The sequence below is a fragment of the Geotrypetes seraphini genome, chromosome 13, assembly GCF_902459505.1.
Source record: "Geotrypetes seraphini chromosome 13, aGeoSer1.1, whole genome shotgun sequence".
NCBI classification, from domain to species: Eukaryota; Metazoa; Chordata; class Amphibia; order Gymnophiona; family Dermophiidae; genus Geotrypetes; species Geotrypetes seraphini.
Window position 1 is genome coordinate 22174624 of NC_047096.1, and position 21329 is coordinate 22195952.

Consider the following 21329-nt stretch of genomic DNA (forward strand, 5'->3'; position numbering starts at 1 on the left):
ACTTGGCAGAAGGGCTCCAAGGTAAAATAACATTATTCGCCGATGACGCCAAGCTAAGCAATGTAGTTGGCAAAAGCACAACGGACAAAAACTCAATGCCCGACAACGTGATGCACGATCTACTCCTACTGGAGCGCTGGTCTAGGACCTGGCAACTCAGTTTCAATGCCAAAAAATGCAAAGTTATGCACCTGGGTAGCCAAAATCCATGCAGGACTTATACCCTTAATGGTGAGATCCTAACAAGAACGGTAGCAGAGCGATTCTTAGGGGTGATCGTCAGTGAGGATATGAAGGCTGCCAATCAAGTGGAGAAAGCTTCATCCAAGGCTAGACAAATCATGGGTTGCATACGCAGGGGTTTCGTCAGCCGTAAGCCGGAGGTCATTATGCCATTGTATAGATCCATGGTGAGGCCCCACCTGGAATACTGTGTGCAATTTTGGAGGCCGCATTATCGCAAGGATGTGCTGAGGATGGAGTCGGTCCAGAGAATGGCCACCCGGATGGTCTCGGGACTCAAGGATCTCCCGTACGAGGAACGGCTAGATAAACTACAGCTATACTTGCTCGAGGAGCGCAGAGAGAGGGGAGACATGATCGAGACGTTCAAATATCTCACGGGCCGCATCGAGGCAGAGGAAGATGTCTTCTTTTTCAAGGGCAACAAGAGGGCATCCTTGGAAAATCAGGGGTGGGAAACTGCGAGGTGACACCAGGAAGTTCTTTTTTACTGAAAGGGTAGTTGATCGCTGGAATAGTCTGCCACTTCAGGTGGTTGAGGCCAGCTGCGTGCCTGATTTTAAGGCCAAATGGGATCGACACGTGGGATCTGTTCACAAGGTAAAGGTAGGGAAGGGTCATTAGGGTGGGCAGACTGGATGGGCCGTGGCCCTTATCTGCCATCTATGTCTATGTTTCTATGATGTAGATGAGTGACCTGTATAAGAAACTGACACCCCTCTTCCCTTCTATAGATTCACGCACTAATGTGTTGCGCACTGATTTCAGAGTGAGGCCTTATATTCCTCATGCAAAAATCAGACTCTCTTGTTCTTCTATGTAGAATCTGCCCCTTTGGATTCAACGATGAGCAGCCCCAGTCCATACCTCTCACTCAGTGAAGTGTTTGGACGGAAGAGGAAGAAACGGACAAGCATTGAAACTAGCATCCGCCTGACACTGGAGAAGAGATTTCAGAACGTAAGTTCCAATTTTCCAGTTGTGTATTATGGAGAATGTGTGTGGTTCTCACATGTTCTTACTCCCTCACCTGTTCACATCCTAGTGCCCTATAATGCACTCGATTTGTGGAAATTTCTGAGAGATTAGTTAAGAGCAGTGGCGTACCTAGCATATGTGACACCCAGGGCCCATCATTTTTTTGACACCCCCCCCATCTGTATGAAAAACATGATTTATAGTAACAATCCATATGTCACGCATGAATACCTAGGAAAAGGCAGCATCTTACATACTGCAGTGAGCAGTACATCAATAAACCCATTGTAAAACTAAACAAGCCAGACTAGTACAGATCAATCCTACACAGTCAATCCTAACAGAAATCCATATCTTTTTGAACACACAGAACACAGAAAACACCTTTGCCTAGTATGTAATGACAAACTAACCCCTCTCCCTTTTACAAAACTGTAGTGTGGTTTTTAGCCACGGTGGTAACAGCTCAGATGCCAACGCTAAAAAACGCTCTACAGTTTTGTAAATGGGGAGATAGAATAAAATATGTAGTCAAAGGTTAAACTGAAGCACCAAGAAGCTGGACTCTGCATACAATGCAACATCACAGAAACAGCGATGCATCTCACCTAAAGCAAAAAATAAATAAATAAATATAATTTTTTTCTACCTTGTCTTCTCTGGTTTCTGCTTTCCTCATCTTTTTGTCACTCTCTTCCTTTCATCCACTGTCTACCCTCTCTCTCCCCCTTCTATATGGCATCTTCTCTCTTTCTATTCCCGTTCTAGAAACTTTATGCATCCCCTTTCCATTTCTCCCTTCACCCCCATTAGTCTGGCATCCATCTTCTTCCCTTCCCTCCTCCAATGTCTGGCATTTCTCCTCTCCTCTTCTTCCCTTCCCTCTCCCACACCCACATGGTCTGGCATTTCACTCTCTCCTCTCCCTTCCCCCCACTTCCATCAACATCTGCCTCCCTTTCTCTCCCTCCAACCCAATTCCATGCAGTATCCTTCCCCCTTATGTCTCTTTCCCCGCAATTCCATCAGCATTTGCCCCCTTTCTCTCCCTCCCCCACGCTTCCATACCACCTTGACCCCCTTTCTCACCCTTCACCATAATTCCATACCACCCTGACTCCCTTTCTCACCCTCCACACCCTTCCATACCACCCTGACATCCTTTCTCACCCTCCACACCCTTCCATACCACCCTGACACCCTTTCTCACCCTTCATGTTTCCTTACCACCCTGACCCCCTTTCTCACCCTTCACCATGATTCCATATCACCCTGACCCCCCTTTCTCACCTCCACACCCTTCCATAACACCCTGACCTCCTTTCTCTCCCTTCACCACCCTACTATGCTCCTTTCTTTCTCCATCCTAAATCAGCAAAGTCCCGTGATGACTGCTTCTGCTCCAGGTGGAAGAGGTAAGTGACGTCGGAGGGGGCTGGGCCAGCAGATGCAGGAAGTTGCAGCAAGATCCCGCGATAACTGCGGCTGCCGGTTCAACATCCCCCCCCCCCCCCCCCCCCCGACGTCACTTACCTCTTCCGGAACAGACGGCGCAGTCATCGCGGGACCTTCAGCGCAGCTGATGACTCTGCTCTGTTATAAGTACAGCAGCCGCGCTGAGGTGCTGTTTGGAGCAGCGCAGGAGGTTCCGGATCCGGCCTTCTGTGCACCCCATTGGAGTGTGCACCCGGAGCGGACTGCCCCCCCCCCTATCCCCCACACACACACTTGGTACGCCACTGGTTAAGAGATGTGTGTGTTTGTGTGAGATTTCTGCAACTGACAGAATGCTTATCTCTCTGTGTGTGCAAATCAAATGAATGAGTACATCTGTTTGTTACTGTGTATGGTGGGAGAGTGCTTTGTATCTTTTTGCATGTGATGTTACCATTAGCATTTTCATTTTTTTTAATGGGCCAAAGAATCCTAGAGTCACGTTTGCTTCTGTGCCCTCTGTGAATTAAATACAGTAAAACCTTGGATTGCAAGTAACTTGGTATGCAAGTGTTTTGCAAGACAAGCAAAACATTTTATTAAATTTTAACTTGATATACAAGCAAGGTCTTGCAATACCGTACTCCCCCCAAATTCACGGGGATTCCGTTCCAGGAACACGCGCAAATTTTGAAAAACCGCAAATGTGGTTTTGCATCTGTCAAAAGGCAGGAGAGGACAGCTGGGGTGCTGGCGGGTGCAGAAAATCATTCGCGGTATGCTCCAAACGCCTCTTCCTGTTACTAATGTCAGGCTACACCAATCAGGAGCTGCTTTGACATGCAGCTCCTGATTGGTGTAGCCTGACTTTAGTACAGGAAGAGGCGGTCAGAGCATACCACGAATTACTGAGTCTGCGATTTGCGAATCGCGAATTTACGGGGGAACACTGTACAAATACATACAGTATACATATATCACATCATCACAACTGATGGTTCTTCTCTCGGACACTAAACAAGCAAGGTCTTGCAATACGAATATATACAGTATTTTGTATTAAAGTTTTTGGGTTATGGAGTTTCCATTATTTCTTAGGGGGGAAATTCACTTTGATATATGAATGCTTTGGATTACAAGCATGTTTTCGGAACAAATTATGCTCGCAAACCAAGGTTTTACTGTATATGAAAAATTAAATCACAGGAACAAAACAAAATATTTCTCTGAACACTGAGCAGCTTTCTTAGGTAGCATTTATCCTCTCTGAGTCATTAGACTGGATTTGTGAACTTAAATATTTAAAACAGAGCACATAAAGGGCCATATGGCCTAGTCACTGTCCCTCAATATCACTTGCTCAGCTTTGGACACTATACAGACTCTTTTTTCAGATCTCTGACATGTGGGGACTTGCTTTTAATCTGTTTGCAGAATCCCAAACCGAGTTCCGAGGAGATCACCATGATAGCAGAACAACTCACCATGGAGAAAGAAGTGGTTCGGGTCTGGTTCTGTAATCGACGTCAGAAAGAAAAACGAATCAACTATCCAATAGCACCACCTCTAAAATCACCTCTGTATAGTTCTAGACAAGTAAGTGTCTGGATATGCAGTACTGGAGTAGCAGTGTGTACAAATGTCTGATTCTGGAGCAGGAGTGTGTGTGGCTGTGTAACTCTCGCACAGTGGTGTATGTAGTTTCGGAGTCTCGCATATGCATGTGTACAATTCTAGAGCTGAACTGTATGTGGCTGTATAGTTTTTAGAGCAGGAGTGTTTGAAATGCACTTCTGAAACAGATATGTGCATAGATGGGGCTAGACAGGAATATCCATGGCATTGATACTTTGGAGCAGGAGAACCAGCTTTTGATCTGTACTGCTTTGGGAGATGCCCCTGAGGTTGCCCCTGACGAAGGACACGAAACGGGGCTCTGTAGGGCAATCAGCTGGCACCCCGCATGAAAAAAAACAAAACAGCGGTTTGCAGATAAGATCCTGTTTTTCAGCCATTTTACTAAGGGTTTAAAATTCACCAGGCTTTATACTTCTCAGGAGCTTTTCACCAATGTCATTTAAAAGCGTTGTTGAATTGTTGATTTATTTACTTGAATTCTATTTAAATTTAATTCTCCACATTATATAGACACCAGGGTTTTGGGCGATTGATAACAATTTTTGCATTAATTTATAGCTTAAAGAGAAAAAGTAAAAAAGCAGTTTAAAAAAAAATTTTGCACTGCAAATGATAGATTTTTAGATTAGCCCACAGAGTGTTTTCAAATGAAGTGAGTGGGTAATGTCTGCCAAGCACGTTTGTGCATTTGGCGGTGTTGGACCCTGGTGAACTCGGATAAAATCTTTCACACGAGTTCCCACTTATTGATGTAACACTGTTTGTAACACCCAAACAAACACCTGGCACAAGGGGTTCAGTTAGCCCGAAACCCTTCAGGTGTCTGGAGAATAGTGAGCTGGTCTGGTTTTTGTAGTATTCTAGAAGAGTGTGCATTACACTATTATCCTTGAGCAGAAAAATGCATGGCGGTGGTGTTTTTTTTATTATTACAGATTCCAACACCTGCATCATTGGCACTGCCCCAGGTTCACAGCACCATGCCTGTAGCAGGTGAGCTACCCCTGGTTATTTTTCCTATATAGATTATTAGTAGAAATTACAGAGCTCTCAAAATAGAAATGTGTTTTTTTTTTAGGTCTGGCAGTTCTCTCCTTTGGTTTTTCAATTGCATTGGAGCCTCTGGGCTATGATGCCATGAATTTGCATTAGAACTCCTGGGGATATTTTCACTTCTATTTTATATTTTCTCTCAGTTCACCTATCCCAAACTTTGCAGTTACTCTATAGGCAGGGGGCCATGCAACAGAGCTTCTAGAATCCTGTATTTTCATAGGTTCTAAATGCTGTCACAGTGTGATGATTGGAAATACCTCCCCACCCCCCAGCCTGTGAATTGCACTCCTGCTATATCTTCTGCTCTGGGTATTACCATATTTTCACGCATATAACGCGTGCGTTATACACGGTTTTTACAAACCGTGCATAACCTTGCGTGTTATACGCGTGAGCGCGTTTTACACATTTTTTTTTTACATAGTTCCCCCCCCCAACGTCCGATTCACTCCCCCCGCAGGACCGCTTGCACCCCCACCCCGAAGGACCACTCGCACGCACCCGCACCCCCACCCCGAAGGACCGCTCGCATGCACTCCCACCCGCACCCGCACCCCCACCCTGAAGGACCGCTCGCACCCCCACAGCCTCCCGACTCCCCCCTCATCATGTAGAAGCTCCTACCGGTGTCCTGCTGCTTCCTCTTGGCGGTCCCGGCCCTTCTGTGAGCCCTGCGTCTGCGCTGCTTCGTCTTCCGGCGGTCCCGCCCTTTCTCTGACGGGAGGCTGTGGGGGTGCGAGCGGTCCTTCAGGGTGGGGGTGCGGGTGCGTGCGAGTGGTCCTTCGGGATGGGGGTGCGAGCGGTCCTGCGGGGGGGGGGGTGAATCGGACGTCGGGGGGGGGCATCAGGCTTTCAGGGTGGGGAGAGGAGAGTCGGGGCGGGGGAAAGGAGAGTCAGGGTGGCCAGAGGAGAGTCGGGGTGGGCGAAAGGAGAGTCGGGCGGCGATGGGAGAGTCGGGGCAGCATGCGCGGTATACGAGTGTGCGCGGTATATAAAATTTTTTTTACATATATGTCGGTTTCCCGTGCGCTATACCCGTGTGCACGTTTTACACGGGTGCGCGTTATCTACGTGAAAATACGGTAGATAATTAAAACTGGTTTTAATATGAATTGTGTTGACATTGTATTAACACTGTAACTAGCATACTATGCTATAAAGTGTACTGTTATTTCAAGATTTATACTGCTGTACTTGTCCAGGCTATGTGTGCTATAAACCACCGTAGATGAATTTCTTCAAAAGGTGTTAAATGAATCCTAATAAATAAATAAATAACCCAAGGTCCTCCCTTCCCCTGGCAATGCAGAACCCTGAAACCGAGCCACCAGGCCAGCTCTGATTTATTGCTTTTCTACCGAAAGTTACAGTATCTAATGGATTTTGTTAGGAAGTAGTGAGAGATGCAATAGCAACTCCCAGAGAGTGAATGTTTGAGAGCGTGGGTGTAGGAAAAAGATGTCCATAGGTCAGGAAGAAATCTGACGCATTTCTTCCTCTTTTACAGTCACATCATCATGTTCCCCAGGGCACTTAAGCCAGCCTTCATCTCCAGGAATAGGACTCAATACGAGTAGCCCAAATAGTTCCAAGGCAGGACTAAACCCCTCTAATTTCAGCTCTTCAGGGTAAGAAAATGAAGATTACGTGTTCCAGGAGAGGCATTTAATCTTGGTATGAGTAGGTCACGGCATTTGACTCAGATGGGACAGGGTTTATCTATCAGTCAGTATACAGTTCCAGTGGGATTGATTGTGAATGTTTGATCCTAGTGTGACTGGTGGTGGCATTTGACTTTGGTGGTTAGTGCTTGTAATCAGTGTGAATGGCAATCAGGGTTTGATTCTGGTGTGTCTGGTGGTCAGTGTGTTTAATCATACTCCTGTTAAAATTCAGCTGGAAGCAGTCAGCATTTTGCTTTTAAAACACTGACTGTTGCTATATCACCTTTGACCCAGAATATTCAGTGCCAGGCCATGTACAGAGACCTGCACTGAATATCCAGGGCTAATTATCTATGTCCTGGTTATGGAGCTTGTGCAGATCCTGGCTGATATTCAGCTTTCTTTGCCGCCACCGCACATTGAGCCGATGGCTTCAGGGTCCTGTCTATCAGTACCCCCCAAGTCCCTTTCTTGCTCGCATTTGGCCAAGGTTACATGTTCCTTCTTTTTCCTACCCAGATGCATCACCTTGCATTTGTTTATGTTAAAATTCATCTGCCACTTTTCCGCCCACTTCTCCAGCTGGTTCAGATCCTTCTGGAGATCCTCGCAGTCCCTTTGAGAGCCAACTGCCCGACATAGTTTTGTGTCATCTACAAACTTGATTATATTGCTCGAAGAGAGCCGGCCAGAAGAGGCAAACGCCCACGAGAGGCATGAGTTTGGATCGCTGAATGGAGGGGGAAAAAGTTGAGGGGCGAGTTGGGACACCGAAGGGAGGAGGAGGAGGAGGGTCGCATTTTGACAGGAATGCAGGAAGAAGGGGCGTGTTGGCACAGGAAGGGAGCGGCAGGGTTGTGTTGGAAAACAGAAGGAAGGGAGGGAGCACAAACTTCGGACAAAGGAGGGAGGGGAGCATGAACTTGGGACATAGGATGGAAGAATGGAGGGAGTGAGGGAAAGAGATGCTGAGGTGGGGGTATAGAAAGGGAGAATTGTTGGGCATGGGTGTTGGAGTTTTGCATATCTGGGTTTTTGTAACTTCATCACATGCCCCCAGGTCCTAGTATTTTTGGAAAGAGTAAACAAGTGATTCACATCTACTCTTTCCACTCCACTCAGAATTTTACAGACCTCTATTATATCATCCCTGAGCTATTCAGGAAACCTTAATTCGTCTGTCTGACAAAATTAAAACCTCGACTTTCTTGCACATTTCTGTAGAACTTGTTTCCACAGGCTGTCCAGTGTGAGGGTCTACCGCACTTAAACAGCTTGCTCCAAAATTTTACTTTGTAGGATGATGGGGCAGACTCACCATAAACTGAGGTTATGTGTTCATGGTTCTCTAGCTTTTTTCCTTCTTTTGTGAGAAATTTTATCACTGAACGGTGCTCCAAATCTAGCAGTTTATTACTCGATTTGCATGAGGACTCTCCTGACATCCTGTCTCTTGGAATGTTAGACTCACACTGAGCCACAACTGTGCAAGAGTAACCTTGAGCCATTGCACAGACATGTTTCAACACGCTTGCTACATTTTTTTCATACTCGGGTAGACAAATTATTGAACATTCCTTGTATTTTCCCGTAACTTTGAGTGTCCCCTAGTCTTTGTAATTTTGGATGGAGTAAAAAATCAATACACTTGTATCCGTCCTACACCACTCAGGATTTTGTAGACTTCAATCATATCTTCCCCTCAGCCTTCTCTTTTCCAAGCTGAAAAGCCCTAACTTCTTTAGTCTTTTCTCATGCAAGAGGAGTTCCATCCCTTTTATCATCTTGGTCGCTCTTCTTTGAACATTTTCTAGTTCTGCTATATCTTTTTTGAGCCGCTAAACTGAATTCATGGCTTGGAAAAATCATTCTAGAGGTCTCTTCCTATTCTGATTTTAGAAAATTGTTAAAGACACAACTTTTTGATAGGTTGGTATCTTAACGCACTGCTATTTTTTTAACAAGTCTTTTTAGTTCTATTTGATATATTTTTATCTGTATTACATGCATCAACTTTGCCGGTTAGGTTAGTTTTTTAACTGCATTCTTTTTTAAACTGTTAATTAGTTTAGATTTAGCTGATATTTTATTTGTAGTATATGCATTTCTTATGCCTGTTAAGCTGGTATTTTATCAGCTTTCTCTTTATTTTTTTTTTAATGTATTTTATCCGCATTATATTGTAAATGCATTCTACTCATTATTGTTAAGTTTCTCTTATTCCAATCTGTTGTATTTCATCTGTATTTTATGTACTTGCCCAGTTTGTTGTGAACCGCCTAGAACTTTTTTTGGTATTTCGGTATATAAGAATAAATTATTATTATTATAAGGCAACAAGAATTGAACACAATACTCAAACTGAGGAGAGTGAGGCAAGATTTCCCTTGACTAAATCCATCTTGGCTTTCTCCCAGTTTGTTAGCCTCTTTAATTTCTGATAACATTTCAGCCTCTGTCTGTTCATTCTGGTCAGGAGGACGGTAGTATACTCCTATCACTATATTTTTCCCCTTTACAGATGGAATTTCTACCCATAGGGATTCCAAGGTATGTTTCTGCTCCGGTAGAATTTTCAGTCCATTCGAGTCAAGACCCTCATTAACATGTTACGCCTCTACCAAATCCACTCTGACATAGTTTGTACCCCGGTATGGCAGTGTCCCATTGATTAACTTCCTTTCACCAGGTTCCCAGTGAAATAAACAGCTGCCCCCTCCCCCAGGACATACCTGGAGGTCTAGGGGGAAATCAGGCAGATGCAATATTCATTTGCTCCTAGCCAACACCAGCCTACAGTTAATTATGGAAGTCTCAAGTACTTGACTTCAGATACTGTGGTATTTGAAGTACCACGAGACTTTCGCTAGAGATCACACAAGCCATATTGAACTACAGGCTAGGACTGGACAAGAGCAAGTGGGCACTACCCCTGCCCAATAACCCCCTAGACCACTAGGCATGTCTCCACGTAGGTCCTGGAGAGGCTACCGAGGTTGGTGGATGGGGGGGCTAAGGCAGTTATGGATTTTCTTCAAAGAGCATCAGGTACTATATCAGTTAACTGGGCACCGACCAATATTCAGACTGGTGTCTGATTGAATTTGGCACAAAGAGCAGCTTTTCTATCCTACTTTTACACTCTTACCCAGCTGGATAGCAGTCTGAATACTGCCACTAATTAGTTAGGGTCATGCTCCACTCACTCTCCACCCCTAATCTCACAGGTTAGGGTTTGACCATCTAGCTGCAATATTCAATGGCACTGTCCGGTTATATGCTGCTGAGTTCAACTGGTTATCCCCGACTAAGCAATTTAAAAGAGCCTCTCCTGGCCATTTTAAATCATTTTATATACTGGACCCAGTGTGACTTAGTGAACCACCAAATCTGCTTTGTCTGGTGGTCAATGCATTTAATTGTAGGGTATCTGACTGTGGATGCTTGATGCTGGTGTGACTGGTACTCAATGCGCGATCGTGGTGTGCTTCGGTACTATTTTATTAGGGTTTGATTAAATGTCAGGACAGTCTCTGTACTGAAGTGGCTGATGATAGCACTTCACAGCAAATCTCACTCTAATTTTCCAAATTATTGTATTTGTATTCATGCAGCAGTTCATGGTATCGATGGAATCATTCCACCTACCTTCATTAAGGCTCACTAAAATACCTGGGTAGTGTGGCACTTGCAGGAAAGCAAGCTGTGGATCTGGAGCCACGGAGGCCAAGATATTGTGTGGCTCGAGCTGCTCGTAGGTTTGAAGAAAATGAAGGTACGACGATAAAATGGGGACTGCTCTGAAGATCCTGTAAAGACTTAGCAAAGTCACCTTGCTTACTCCCTCTCCCTCCCCTCTGAAGTACTGTGTCTAATACTCAGATTGTGTAACCACACATGCCGTCCTTATGACTTTACAGAGGATCAACCGAGTCAAGCTTATACAGATGATGATCGGTTCCTTAATCATGTCACCCTCGATATCTCACCTCTTTCTTCTTTCTGTCCCCGCAGCTGTTTATCTGTTGTGTATTTACAGATTCTTTTCATATCTCCGACAACAGAGTACGATGTTCAGGATTCTCCTATTTACTAAGTTATTTGAACTGAAACTTGTACATATCATTTATACTTTTTGCCATTTCTGAGTGGCTCTAGTTCATGCTAATTTTCATAATGATTAACTTAGGTGAGAAATGTCCAAAGATAAGGTGGAGTATGTACTGCTTTGTAAGCCCAAATGTTAAGAAATTCAAGAAACCATGAGACAGACACGCAGATATAGCGGAGAATTCATCAATAAGCTCTACCATGTTAATACGTGCTAAATGCCCACAGAAATATAATGGGTGTCATTAGCTTTTAGTGCACACTAACACAGTAGCACCAACTGATGAATTCCCCCCCACCCCACCCCCTTATCTCTAAGCCAGTGGAAGAGAAAGTAGAGATGGTATAGATAGGCAGAGTGGATAGACTGCATGGTCTTATCTGCCATCATTTCTTATATTTCTGTAGTGTGGCTTCTGTAGGAAGAGAGGTGGGAAATAGAGAATGACACAATGACAAAATTTATCACTGTTCCCGTCCCCGTGGATAACCGCAGGAAATAATCCCATGTCATTTTCTAGTGTCTATTTCAGCCTCAGTCCTTCTACACAAGCATTCTTCAAAGCAAAGCTTGCGGGTCAGTGGCTGAGCTTATGTGAGCCAAGGATAATGAAGCCATTGTGACATCACTGATGTGATTGGTTCTTAGGCACTGGTGGAATGAGGCATTATGACATCACAATATCTGCTCTGGATACCAGAGACTGTCATTCTGTAGTGTCTGTTTCAACCTCAGTCCTTCTACACCAGCATTCTTCAAAGCAAAGCTTGCAGTTCAGTGGTTGTGCCAAATTATACTCTGATTCTTCTCTCTCTCCTTAAAGAATGACATGAAGATGGTTTCCCGCGGTTATCCGTGGGGATGGGAACGGTGATGAATTTTGTCACCGTGTCATTCTCTAAATGAAATGACCCACGATGAAACAGTTATGGTAAAAGTTCTAAGATGAAAACGTCCCACAATGAACTGGCCGCCGCTAAACGGCTCGAGATAAACAGAAAGCACAGGCAAGGAAAACTGGAAGATGCAGGAGAGGGTTGGAAGTAGAGAATGACATGGTGACAAAATTCATCACCGTTCCCGTCCCCGCAGATATCCGCGGGAAATAATCCCATGTAATTTTGTAGTGTCTATTTCAACCTCAGTCCTTCTACACCAGCATTCTTCAAAGCAAAGCTTGTTGGTCAGTGGTTGTGGTCATTCATACTCTGATTCTTCCCTCTCTCCTTAAAGAATGACATGAAGATGGTTTCCCGCGGTTATCCGCGGGGACGGGAACAGTGATGAATTTTGTCACCGTGTCATTCTCTAGTGGGAAAGACCACGAGGGTTAGGAAGAGGGGATTCTGGGAGTGTGATGCTTCCAATATCCCAATTTCTACCTTCCATCTTGGTGGATAGAGATATGGCTGGATCCTATGGATTCCATAAGTGTTGGCAACTGGAGCATCAACATATGTTTTAATAAAGATGTTATTTGTTTTGACAACAGAACTTGGCTTTTCATTTTTGTAGTAACAGAACCCATTCATCATTGCTATCTCTTACTGTAGCCCTTTTCCTGGTGTATTAAACAGATCCATTTGCTGTCTTCCAGCTGCAGAAAGGAACCGCACTATTCTCAAGAATAAACATGTTTTCCTGTTGTTGAAAATTCTGTTCATGTACTTGAAGATTTTGTCTCTATGCTTTCAGAATAATATTTAGCACTCTAAGATTCCTGAAGATAATCACTCTTATTTTCTTCTTCCTTTCAATGCAAATGCAGACGTGAAACAATCTCCTGGACAGAGGGCGAGCTTAGTTATGCTAGGATTAAAATGGATTTTGAAGGACTGATACTTTCTTATTGACTCTACATAATAAACCACAGATGCTCCAGTATGAGTTTTAGTGACCCTTCTTAGATGCTAATACGATTATATCGATGCTGTGTCAAATAACTGAATAGGCTCCTAGGATTCTATTTTTATTCCTTGTAACTAGTCTGAAACTCTCCACAAGAATCAGCATGACTCGTGAACAGATGTATGGGAAATGACTATTAGTATCAGCATTACTATTCTGTTTGTGTTTAGATGAATACTATCAGTTCTGTTTCCTGACTGAAAAGCCACTTATGTGTTTAAAAAAAGAAAAAGAGACTTAAGCAAGTTTCCATCCAAGACAACCCTTTACCCTTTGTATATTTTTTCACATAAAAAAACACACCCAATTTAAAATGCATTAGCACAACAATGCAGTAGGAGTTTGTTTTACTGATCTATATAACATACCCTATACTATTAACATGCAACAAGTGGGAAAAGCATATAGTACATTAGTACATAGATTTTATACTTAAACCATAGGGTGCCAATGTGTACCAATGAAGCAGGGTATTGCCATGCTTCTCTACCACTGGGGGGGGATCAACATACTGTATAGCAAGCAGTAAATTACAGTTTAGGAATAGGAGAATAATTCTATAACAAGAAGAGAAAAATAGCAAAGAGACTGGGGATGAGAAAGAGAGCAGAGATGCTTGCAGGGAGAAAAAGCTAAGCAGTAATGTTACAGCTTGAGAGTGCAGACTGAGGAAGAAAGCAGAGACAGCGCTACACAGGGAAATGGAGGGAGGAAAGAGACAGAAAGAAAAATACAGACAGACATAAATTCTAGCACCCGTTAATGTAACGGGCTTAACGACTAGTAGGAGAATAATTCTATAACAAGAATTCTAAAATAAGAGGGTAAAGTAGGCACCTACTTCAAGCCCATTCTACAAAGAAAAGTAAGCATCTCAGAATAGAACAAGTGGGGAAAAACGTACAGTATGTTCTCTTGAATCATGAAATGTGGAGTCTATGGGAAAATAGATTTTGGGTTCCAGCAGTACACATTGTCCCTCAAAATCACAGAAAATGAACAGTGGATCCTATTGAGAAAATAGGATTAGGTTCCTGCATGGACAGGACAGCACTGTAGATGCTTGAAATTCACTCTCTGGATACTTGGGGGCCATATCTGGAAGCGAACACCAGATGCGAAGTGAAAATGAAAGGAAAAAAAAAACAGGGGGGGGGGATTAGAGCAGGTCTGCGAACACAGATGCAACTGCAGATACTTGAAATTGTGTATCGGGAGTGTGCAAATAACGAGAACAGACTGTACTTATTTTTACAGATTGATCGCTTATAGCAGCCCTACATCTGGTATAAACGCCCGTGCCTAGATGTTAGCCAGAACATGCTCCATTCGTACACATGCCCTCAAGCAAAATACATGCCATCAAACACAATGCGCTCGCCTCTAAGAGGTCATTTATGCATGTAAGTGGCCACTAACATATGTAAATGACTAAATACTGCCATTTATACAATGTTCTTTATAAAGTTATCCTCTATATCCATAGCAATCATAAAGAAAGGTATAGAACTCAAGTCATTAGGTTTCACAATGGAATTTACAACAAACAAAATTAAATATATAACTGAATCAGTAAGTCAACCAGAAAGAGATAGCAGGGAAAGAGTGCCGCATGTGTCTTATGGCAGGTAGGGAATTGTTTCTTTCAAACTGCTGTGTTTCAGTGTATCAATGTTTCTATGCTGCAGATGCTGGAATTGTTTTGCCCACAGAAATACAATGGGCCATTTTTGAGAGGGACTTTGGGCCCGATACTCAGTTCACGATGGCCAGCATTATTTAAGGTATTGTCTCATGAACTGAATTTGACTCAAATATTCAATTCTGTGCCTAATCCAGCACTGGAACCGAATATCTGGGTTTTGCCCGACTGCTGGAAGTTATCTGGGTGCCAGCTGCTATTTTGTGCTAGGTCCCGGATAACTAGCTAGGCAAGTTAAGAATGCTGTTTGTGTGGTCCCACTTGCCCCAATAGTTATCCAAAAACTGGCAACATATATTTTGTTGTTTAAAATACAGCATTTTATGTTTTGTCATTTGCCAATAATAGTGTATTCTTTCCCAACAGAAGAACCATTATGCATGCGCAAACTGGGGAAATGTGTGCATCTTCTTTCCAAAGAACATACACTATTATTGTAAACTGACAAAGACACCAAAATAGCCAAATGAAAAAAAAAAAAAAAAGAAAATTTCAGTAACGTTGCAGAAAATGATACAAAATGAAAACTTATCGGCAATCTATCTAACTTCCAGGTGCAGTGCACTAGTCAAGTGACATTGAACATCTGCATTTGACTAGGCAGGAGCTTCTCATAGAAACATAGAAGATGACGGCAAAAAAGGGCTACAGCCCATCAAGTCTGCCCACTCTGCTTACCCACCCCCTGTCTATGCCCTAATGACCCAATTTCCTTATCTTGACCCTCGTAGGGATCCCACATGGGTATCCCATTTATTCTTAAAGTCTGGCACGCTGTCTGCCTCGATCACCTGCACTGGAAGCTTGTTCCAATGATCAACCACTCTCTCTGTGAAGAAATACTTTCTGGTGTCACCATGAAATTTTCCGCCCCTGAGTTTGAGCGGGTACCCTCTTGTGGCCGAGGGTCCCTTGAGAAAGAAAATATCATCTTCCACTTCGACACGTCCCGTGAGGTACTTAAATGTTTCGATCATGTCTCCCCTCTTCCTACGTTCCTCAAGAGTGTAGAGCTGCAATTTGTTCAGTCTCTCTTCGTACGAGAGACCCTTGAGCCCCGAGATCATCCTGGTGGCCGTCCGTTGAACCGATTCAATTCTGCGCACATCTTTACTGTAATGTGGCCTCCAGAATTGCACACAGTACTCCAGATGAGGTCTCACCATGGCCCTGTACAACGACATTATGACTTCAGGCTTTCGGCTGACGAAACTTCTATTGATACAACCCAATATCTGCCTTGCCTTAGATGAAGCCTTCTCTTGCTCAGTGAAACTGTTTTCATTATCAACCCTTTATTTTTCTGGATCAGGGTCCATTTGAATTCTAGGGGGCCAAAAAACCTGAGCTCCTAAATTTGAGTCCTACTTTCATCCATAGTTTGGAAGCTTCTAAAATAAAGGTCATAGTCTCTTAGGTCTAAATGGCAGCATTTCAATGTTTGAAGAGACCAAATGTTTAAATGCCATTTTAGAATGGGAGCCTATCAGATTTCAGGAAACCAACTGCATCCAGATGGCAAGAAAGTTGTGGGAGGGAGGATGGGGGAAGGATGCAGGAGGTGGCACAGGTCAAGCATGGGTAATGTTACTGCTAGAAGTCTCAGGCCTAGATGCACTAAAGAGGATCGGTACGACCGTGTAGGTCTGCTCCGATCCAATTTTTGGACGATTCAAAAAGAGCTATTGATGCACTAAAAAGTTTGCATGCAAATGATTCACTTGGAGGTTCATCATAATCCCCGACTCTGCTGTCCAACTGATCGCTGTGAGAGCGACTCTCACACATGCGCAGAGCCGGCAGGGGAAGTCTCCTGCCACTTACTTGCTCAGGGCAGGAAACCTTTTTTTTTTTTTAATGGGCACAGATGCTATGCATGTTACACACGCACAATATCTGCCCAATCCCTCCTGCCAGAACCCCCACCCCCTTTTGCCATACAGGCAGCCGCTAAACTTATCATGATAGGGAGATCCCTTGCTGCGATAAGCTCAGCAGCCACATCTACTTACAATGTAGGCCAGAAATTGTATACATCTCCCACTGGCCTAGGGAGACGTGTACGGCCACCTAGACCCGCCTAAGGCTACATCCGGGCCAAACCATGCCCCCGCCTAGCCTTAGGCTAGCTTAGGTGGGCTTGCACGCCTCCCTAGGCTCCCGGAGGTGCCTCCAATGTAGGCAGCTTGCCTCGGGAGTTTAAAAAAAAAACAACCCTTGTGTCCCGATTGGCTGGTTATACAGTGGTAGGACGCCTACTGCCACCTATAATTGGGACGCTGTTTATAGAATTTGCCCCTAAATGCCTACTTAAGGAGTGCTTCCATTTGGTACATGAGATTAATTTGCATACACTCCCTCCTTTGTATGTAAATCTTTTTCATGCATATTCATCGTGGATATCATGAAAACTTGACTAGCAAAGGCATACTCTTGAGACCAACTTGGGAAACACTGGTCTACAGAAGCGCTTATCAACTCAGTCTGTGGGACACACCTAGCCATTTACGTTTTCAAGATACCCACAATGCCTACACATCATAAAAGTTAAGGGCTGGCTTTTCCATCAAGCCTTTAAACATCAAATGCAAGATTAATACCTTATCCTCGACCACTTCTTTACCTTCTCTCTACACTTAACTTTTTCCCTCAATTACTAGTTTCATTAGACTGTAAGTTGCTTTGCTGCACTTTTTGATGCAACTAGAAGTATTATCAAGCCTGCTTAAAGATTTGCATCCAATGGAGGTAGTGCATAAGAACATAAGCAATGCCTCTGCTGGGTCAGACCTGGGGTCCATCTGCCCAGCAGCCTCCTCACGCGGCGGCCCAACAGGTCCAGGACCTGTGCAGTAATCCTCTATTTATACCCTTCTATCCCCCTTTCCAGCAGGAAATTGTCCAATCCTTTCTTAAACCCCAATACCGTACTCTGCCCTATTACGTCCTCTGGAAGCGCATTCCAGGTGTCCACCACACGCTGGGTAAAGAAGAACTTCCTAGCATTTGTTATGAATCATGCATATTCATTGAGGATATCCTGATGAGCTAAGTATCCCCCAGGGACTGGGTTTAGAATCCCTGGTCTAGAGGGGTGCTAGGGAAAAAGAGGTTTTGAGAAGGTTATAAGCTAATGTAACTATCACTCAATGAAAAGCAAAAATGCCATTTTGCTCTTAGTGACTAACTGAAATTAATGAATAGAAGTAGTAAAAAAGTTCAAATTAAGGGTGCCCCCCATAACAATTTCACAAAGACCTGGGAATAGGTTGGGGTGGGGTAAGGCTCCTCTTCAGATGATCTAGTTGACACGGTTACCCTGTCTGCACTCCAGGGGCTGCTTGGGCAGAATTTATGCCACTGAATATATTTAAAAAAAAAAGAAGAAGAAATTCTTCTTTTATTATGCCCATCCCTGGACATTGCTTCTGGCTCCCTAGCCTTGAGATACAGGGAAATCAACCCATGTTTTCTGAGATCCAAGCAGTCACTCTTTACCAAGCCCCAACAACTCAGTTCTCACAGGCTCAAAGAGGTAACTAAACTCTGAGAATCCTTAATCTCTCCAGGATCATAAAATGTAGGAAATGAGCATCTCTGACAAACCCTATGATGCATGGAGTCCCTGGGCCCAGTAACTGTGACCCTTTTTCCTAAGTCCAGTGATAGTTGCACTGGAGCGCCGAAATCCCAACTTCTAGGATACCAATTTCTCCAGCCTCCATCTTTACCCTGTTTATTCGTTCTACGAGTTTCCATTTCTCTCTGATGGCTTTACCCTCTCTGTTGGGACCAGGTCCACCACTGTTCCCTGGTGGTTTTAGACTAAAGGAGCTCTGACTTTTGCTGGACACAGGGACTCCTGGAAATTGCTAGAGGCTCCACACTGCCCTTCTTCATCTCTTTGCTCCATGAGGGCGGAAAGTGGCATTAGAGGCCAGCGTCACATTGTCCTGTGGAGAAATCACTTCGAATTGAATCAACTTGTAAAGCAACAGTCAAATAAAAAAAATAAATGCATGCCATGGAAATAAAATACAGGATTGAGCTGTTTCCCAAACCAGCAGACACAGCATTCCACAGGGTATCCTATAGAAAAAGAAAGAAAGAAAAAAAAAAAGGATTTAGAAAGGAGTAAGAAATTGAACAAGATGTATTAATAAAAATTAATTCCACTTCTTTTTTTAAGTGAGGATGAAAATTTGATTCCTAGAATGGCAGCCAAGAAACCCGATATAAAAAGGATGGAGTCGATCCAGAGGAAGGCTACTAAAATGGTGCATGGTCTTCATCATAAGGCGTATTTGGACAGACTTAAAGATCTCAATATGTATACTTTGGAGGAAAGGCGAGAGAGGGAAGATATGTTAGAGACATTTAAATACCTATGTGGTGTAAATGCACATGAGTCAAGTCTCTTTCATTTGAAAGTAAGTCTCTTTCATTTGAAAGAAGCATAGGACGAAGTTAAGAGGTGATCGGCTCAGGAGTAATCTAAGGAAATATTTTTTTACAGGGTGGAACATGTATGGAACAGTCTCCTGGAGAAAGTAGTAGAGACAGAGACTGCATCTGAATTAAAGAAGGCCTGGGATCTCTTAGAGCAGTGTCCCTCAAACTTTCTCAAGCCGGGGCACACTAAAGGTAGTGGTCACAGCTTGAGACACCCAAAAGTTCGCAGACGTCACCGTGATGACATCACACATATGTGTGAAATCATCACATCAACGTCTGTGCATGTGCAGAGGCCCCCCAGATGGGCACTGAGATGCCAGAAGGGGGGTACCAGCAGGGAAGAGGGCCAGAGAGAAGGAGAGACACTGGCGCCAGCTGATTGCTTACAGCAGTGTTTCTCAACTACTTCAAGCTAAGTACCCCCTAAGTCTACCAAATATCAACCAAGTACCCCAACCACAGACCTCCCTAGGCCCACCCAAGCTTTTCCCCAGATCCCATCCCCTTTACTAATTGTAATGCAATTTTTTCCATCTATTTTTCATATATACACAATATACATAGCAGATATAAATTCTCAAAACTGACACATTTAAATCACTATATTGAAAATAAAATCATTTTACCTACCGGCGATCCTCTGCAAGCTGCTGTAATTAGCTTTAAAGGTGAGTCTGGGAGGCCAGAGGAGAAGCCGGAGGATGCTAGAGAGAAGAGGGAAACATGCAGGCCTTCGGTGAATCAGGCAGCACTGGCGCTGTACCGCATAGGGAAGTCAGCTGGCAGGCGCCTCTCTTCCTCCTCAGTGTGCCACGGCACACTTGGAAACTCAGGAGGCACACTAGTGTGCCTCAAAACACAGTTTGAGATACATTGTCTTAGAGCGAGGAAGAATAATGATTAGTGGATGGGCATTTGGTATGGGTCATTTGGAATTTATCTGCCATCATGTTTCTACCATTGTGACCAAAAAGTTAAATTTTGGTCTCGTCACTCCAAATTATCTGTTGCAGAAGTTGCGAGACTTCTGTATTGTAAAGCAAGCTGTATTGTGGTGCTAGTGCAGCAATGGCTTTTTTTCTGGCAACTCTACCATGTAGCTCTTTTTTTGTTCAAATAGCTCTTTATTATGCATGCTGAAACAGCCATACCACTTTGTTTAAGAGAAGCCTGCATGTCAGTAGAAGCTGTTTGCTTTTCTTTGCATCCCTACAAAGTTTCCTGCCAGTTGCGTCTGAAGACTTTCTGACCATGGCTCGGGTATTAACAGAACCCGTATTTTCCCCACTTCTTGATCAAAGTTTGAACAGTACCAGTTGACATTTTCACATCTTTGGCTATATTTTCATATCCTTCTCCTGATTTATGAAGTTGAATTGCTTTTACTCTCAGAACTTTTGCTAGCCCTTTTACTTTCCCCATGAAGGTTTCTCAAGAGCTAAATAAACTCATCGACTCTACAGACGCATCGGTGTGGATCCTTACCCTTTCACTGCCATCTCGACCGCGCTCCGTTACATAACAGTCCGCTGGGTCCTCCACAGCTACAGCATCACAGAAAGGCTAAAGGCTGCCTCTCTGGCCAACAGAACCAAGCCTCTGCCACGTCCAGCTGCACTGATGCAACTTCCTCTAGAGTCTAAGCGGAGAAAATAGGTCACCAGCCAAAGAGGCAGCCTTTAGCCCTCTCTGATCCTGTAGCTTGGAGTGGAGGGGGAACAGTCTTGGTCCTACCACCCGGGGCCCACCGAGTCCCACCTATGCCACCGATTATAATACTGTACTGTAAGTTTTTAATTTTGAAGCTGGAGTCGGTACAGTGTTCACCGACTTTACTTCCACGCAAAATGTCTTCTTTCTGGGACTCCATGGCCCTTGTAAATTAATGCCCTTTGCTAGATACACACCAGAGCTTTGGATTCTTGCCCAGAAGTAGCTAAGAAATCTTTTTTTGTTGTTTTTAATTGAATCAGGTGGGGCAGACTGGATGGACCATTCGGGTCTTTATCTGCCGTCATCTACTATGTTACTTAGTTAAGTGCAGCTGCGGGGCGAGTTCGGTGCCCTTCCTCTAGACAGTTCGCGGACAACCGCGACACGGGGAGGTTAAAGAGGGCGAAGTCGGCGCGGCGAGAGGAAA

At 44.0% G+C, this 21329-nt stretch overlaps 1 protein-coding gene across 4 annotated transcripts in view; it reads left to right on the plus strand.

The window, feature by feature from the left end:
* POU2F3 (POU class 2 homeobox 3) overlaps positions 1-11676 on the plus strand; it is a 67182-nt gene extending 55506 nt beyond the window's left edge. For 3 of the 4 annotated variants that reach the window (XM_033918148.1, XM_033918147.1, XM_033918149.1), the window contains exons 9-13: positions 1067-1203; positions 4090-4251; positions 5229-5286; positions 6857-6977; positions 10628-11676. In XM_033918148.1, the coding sequence (XP_033774039.1) occupies positions 1067-1203; positions 4090-4251; positions 5229-5286; positions 6857-6977; positions 10628-10670 (521 nt within the window). In that variant the 3' untranslated portion in view covers positions 10671-11676. The remainder of the gene's footprint in view (positions 1-1066; positions 1204-4089; positions 4252-5228; positions 5287-6856; positions 6978-10627) is intronic. The other variant, XM_033918150.1, reaches the window with a different exon arrangement.
* The last annotated feature ends 9653 nt before the right edge of the window (positions 11677-21329 follow it).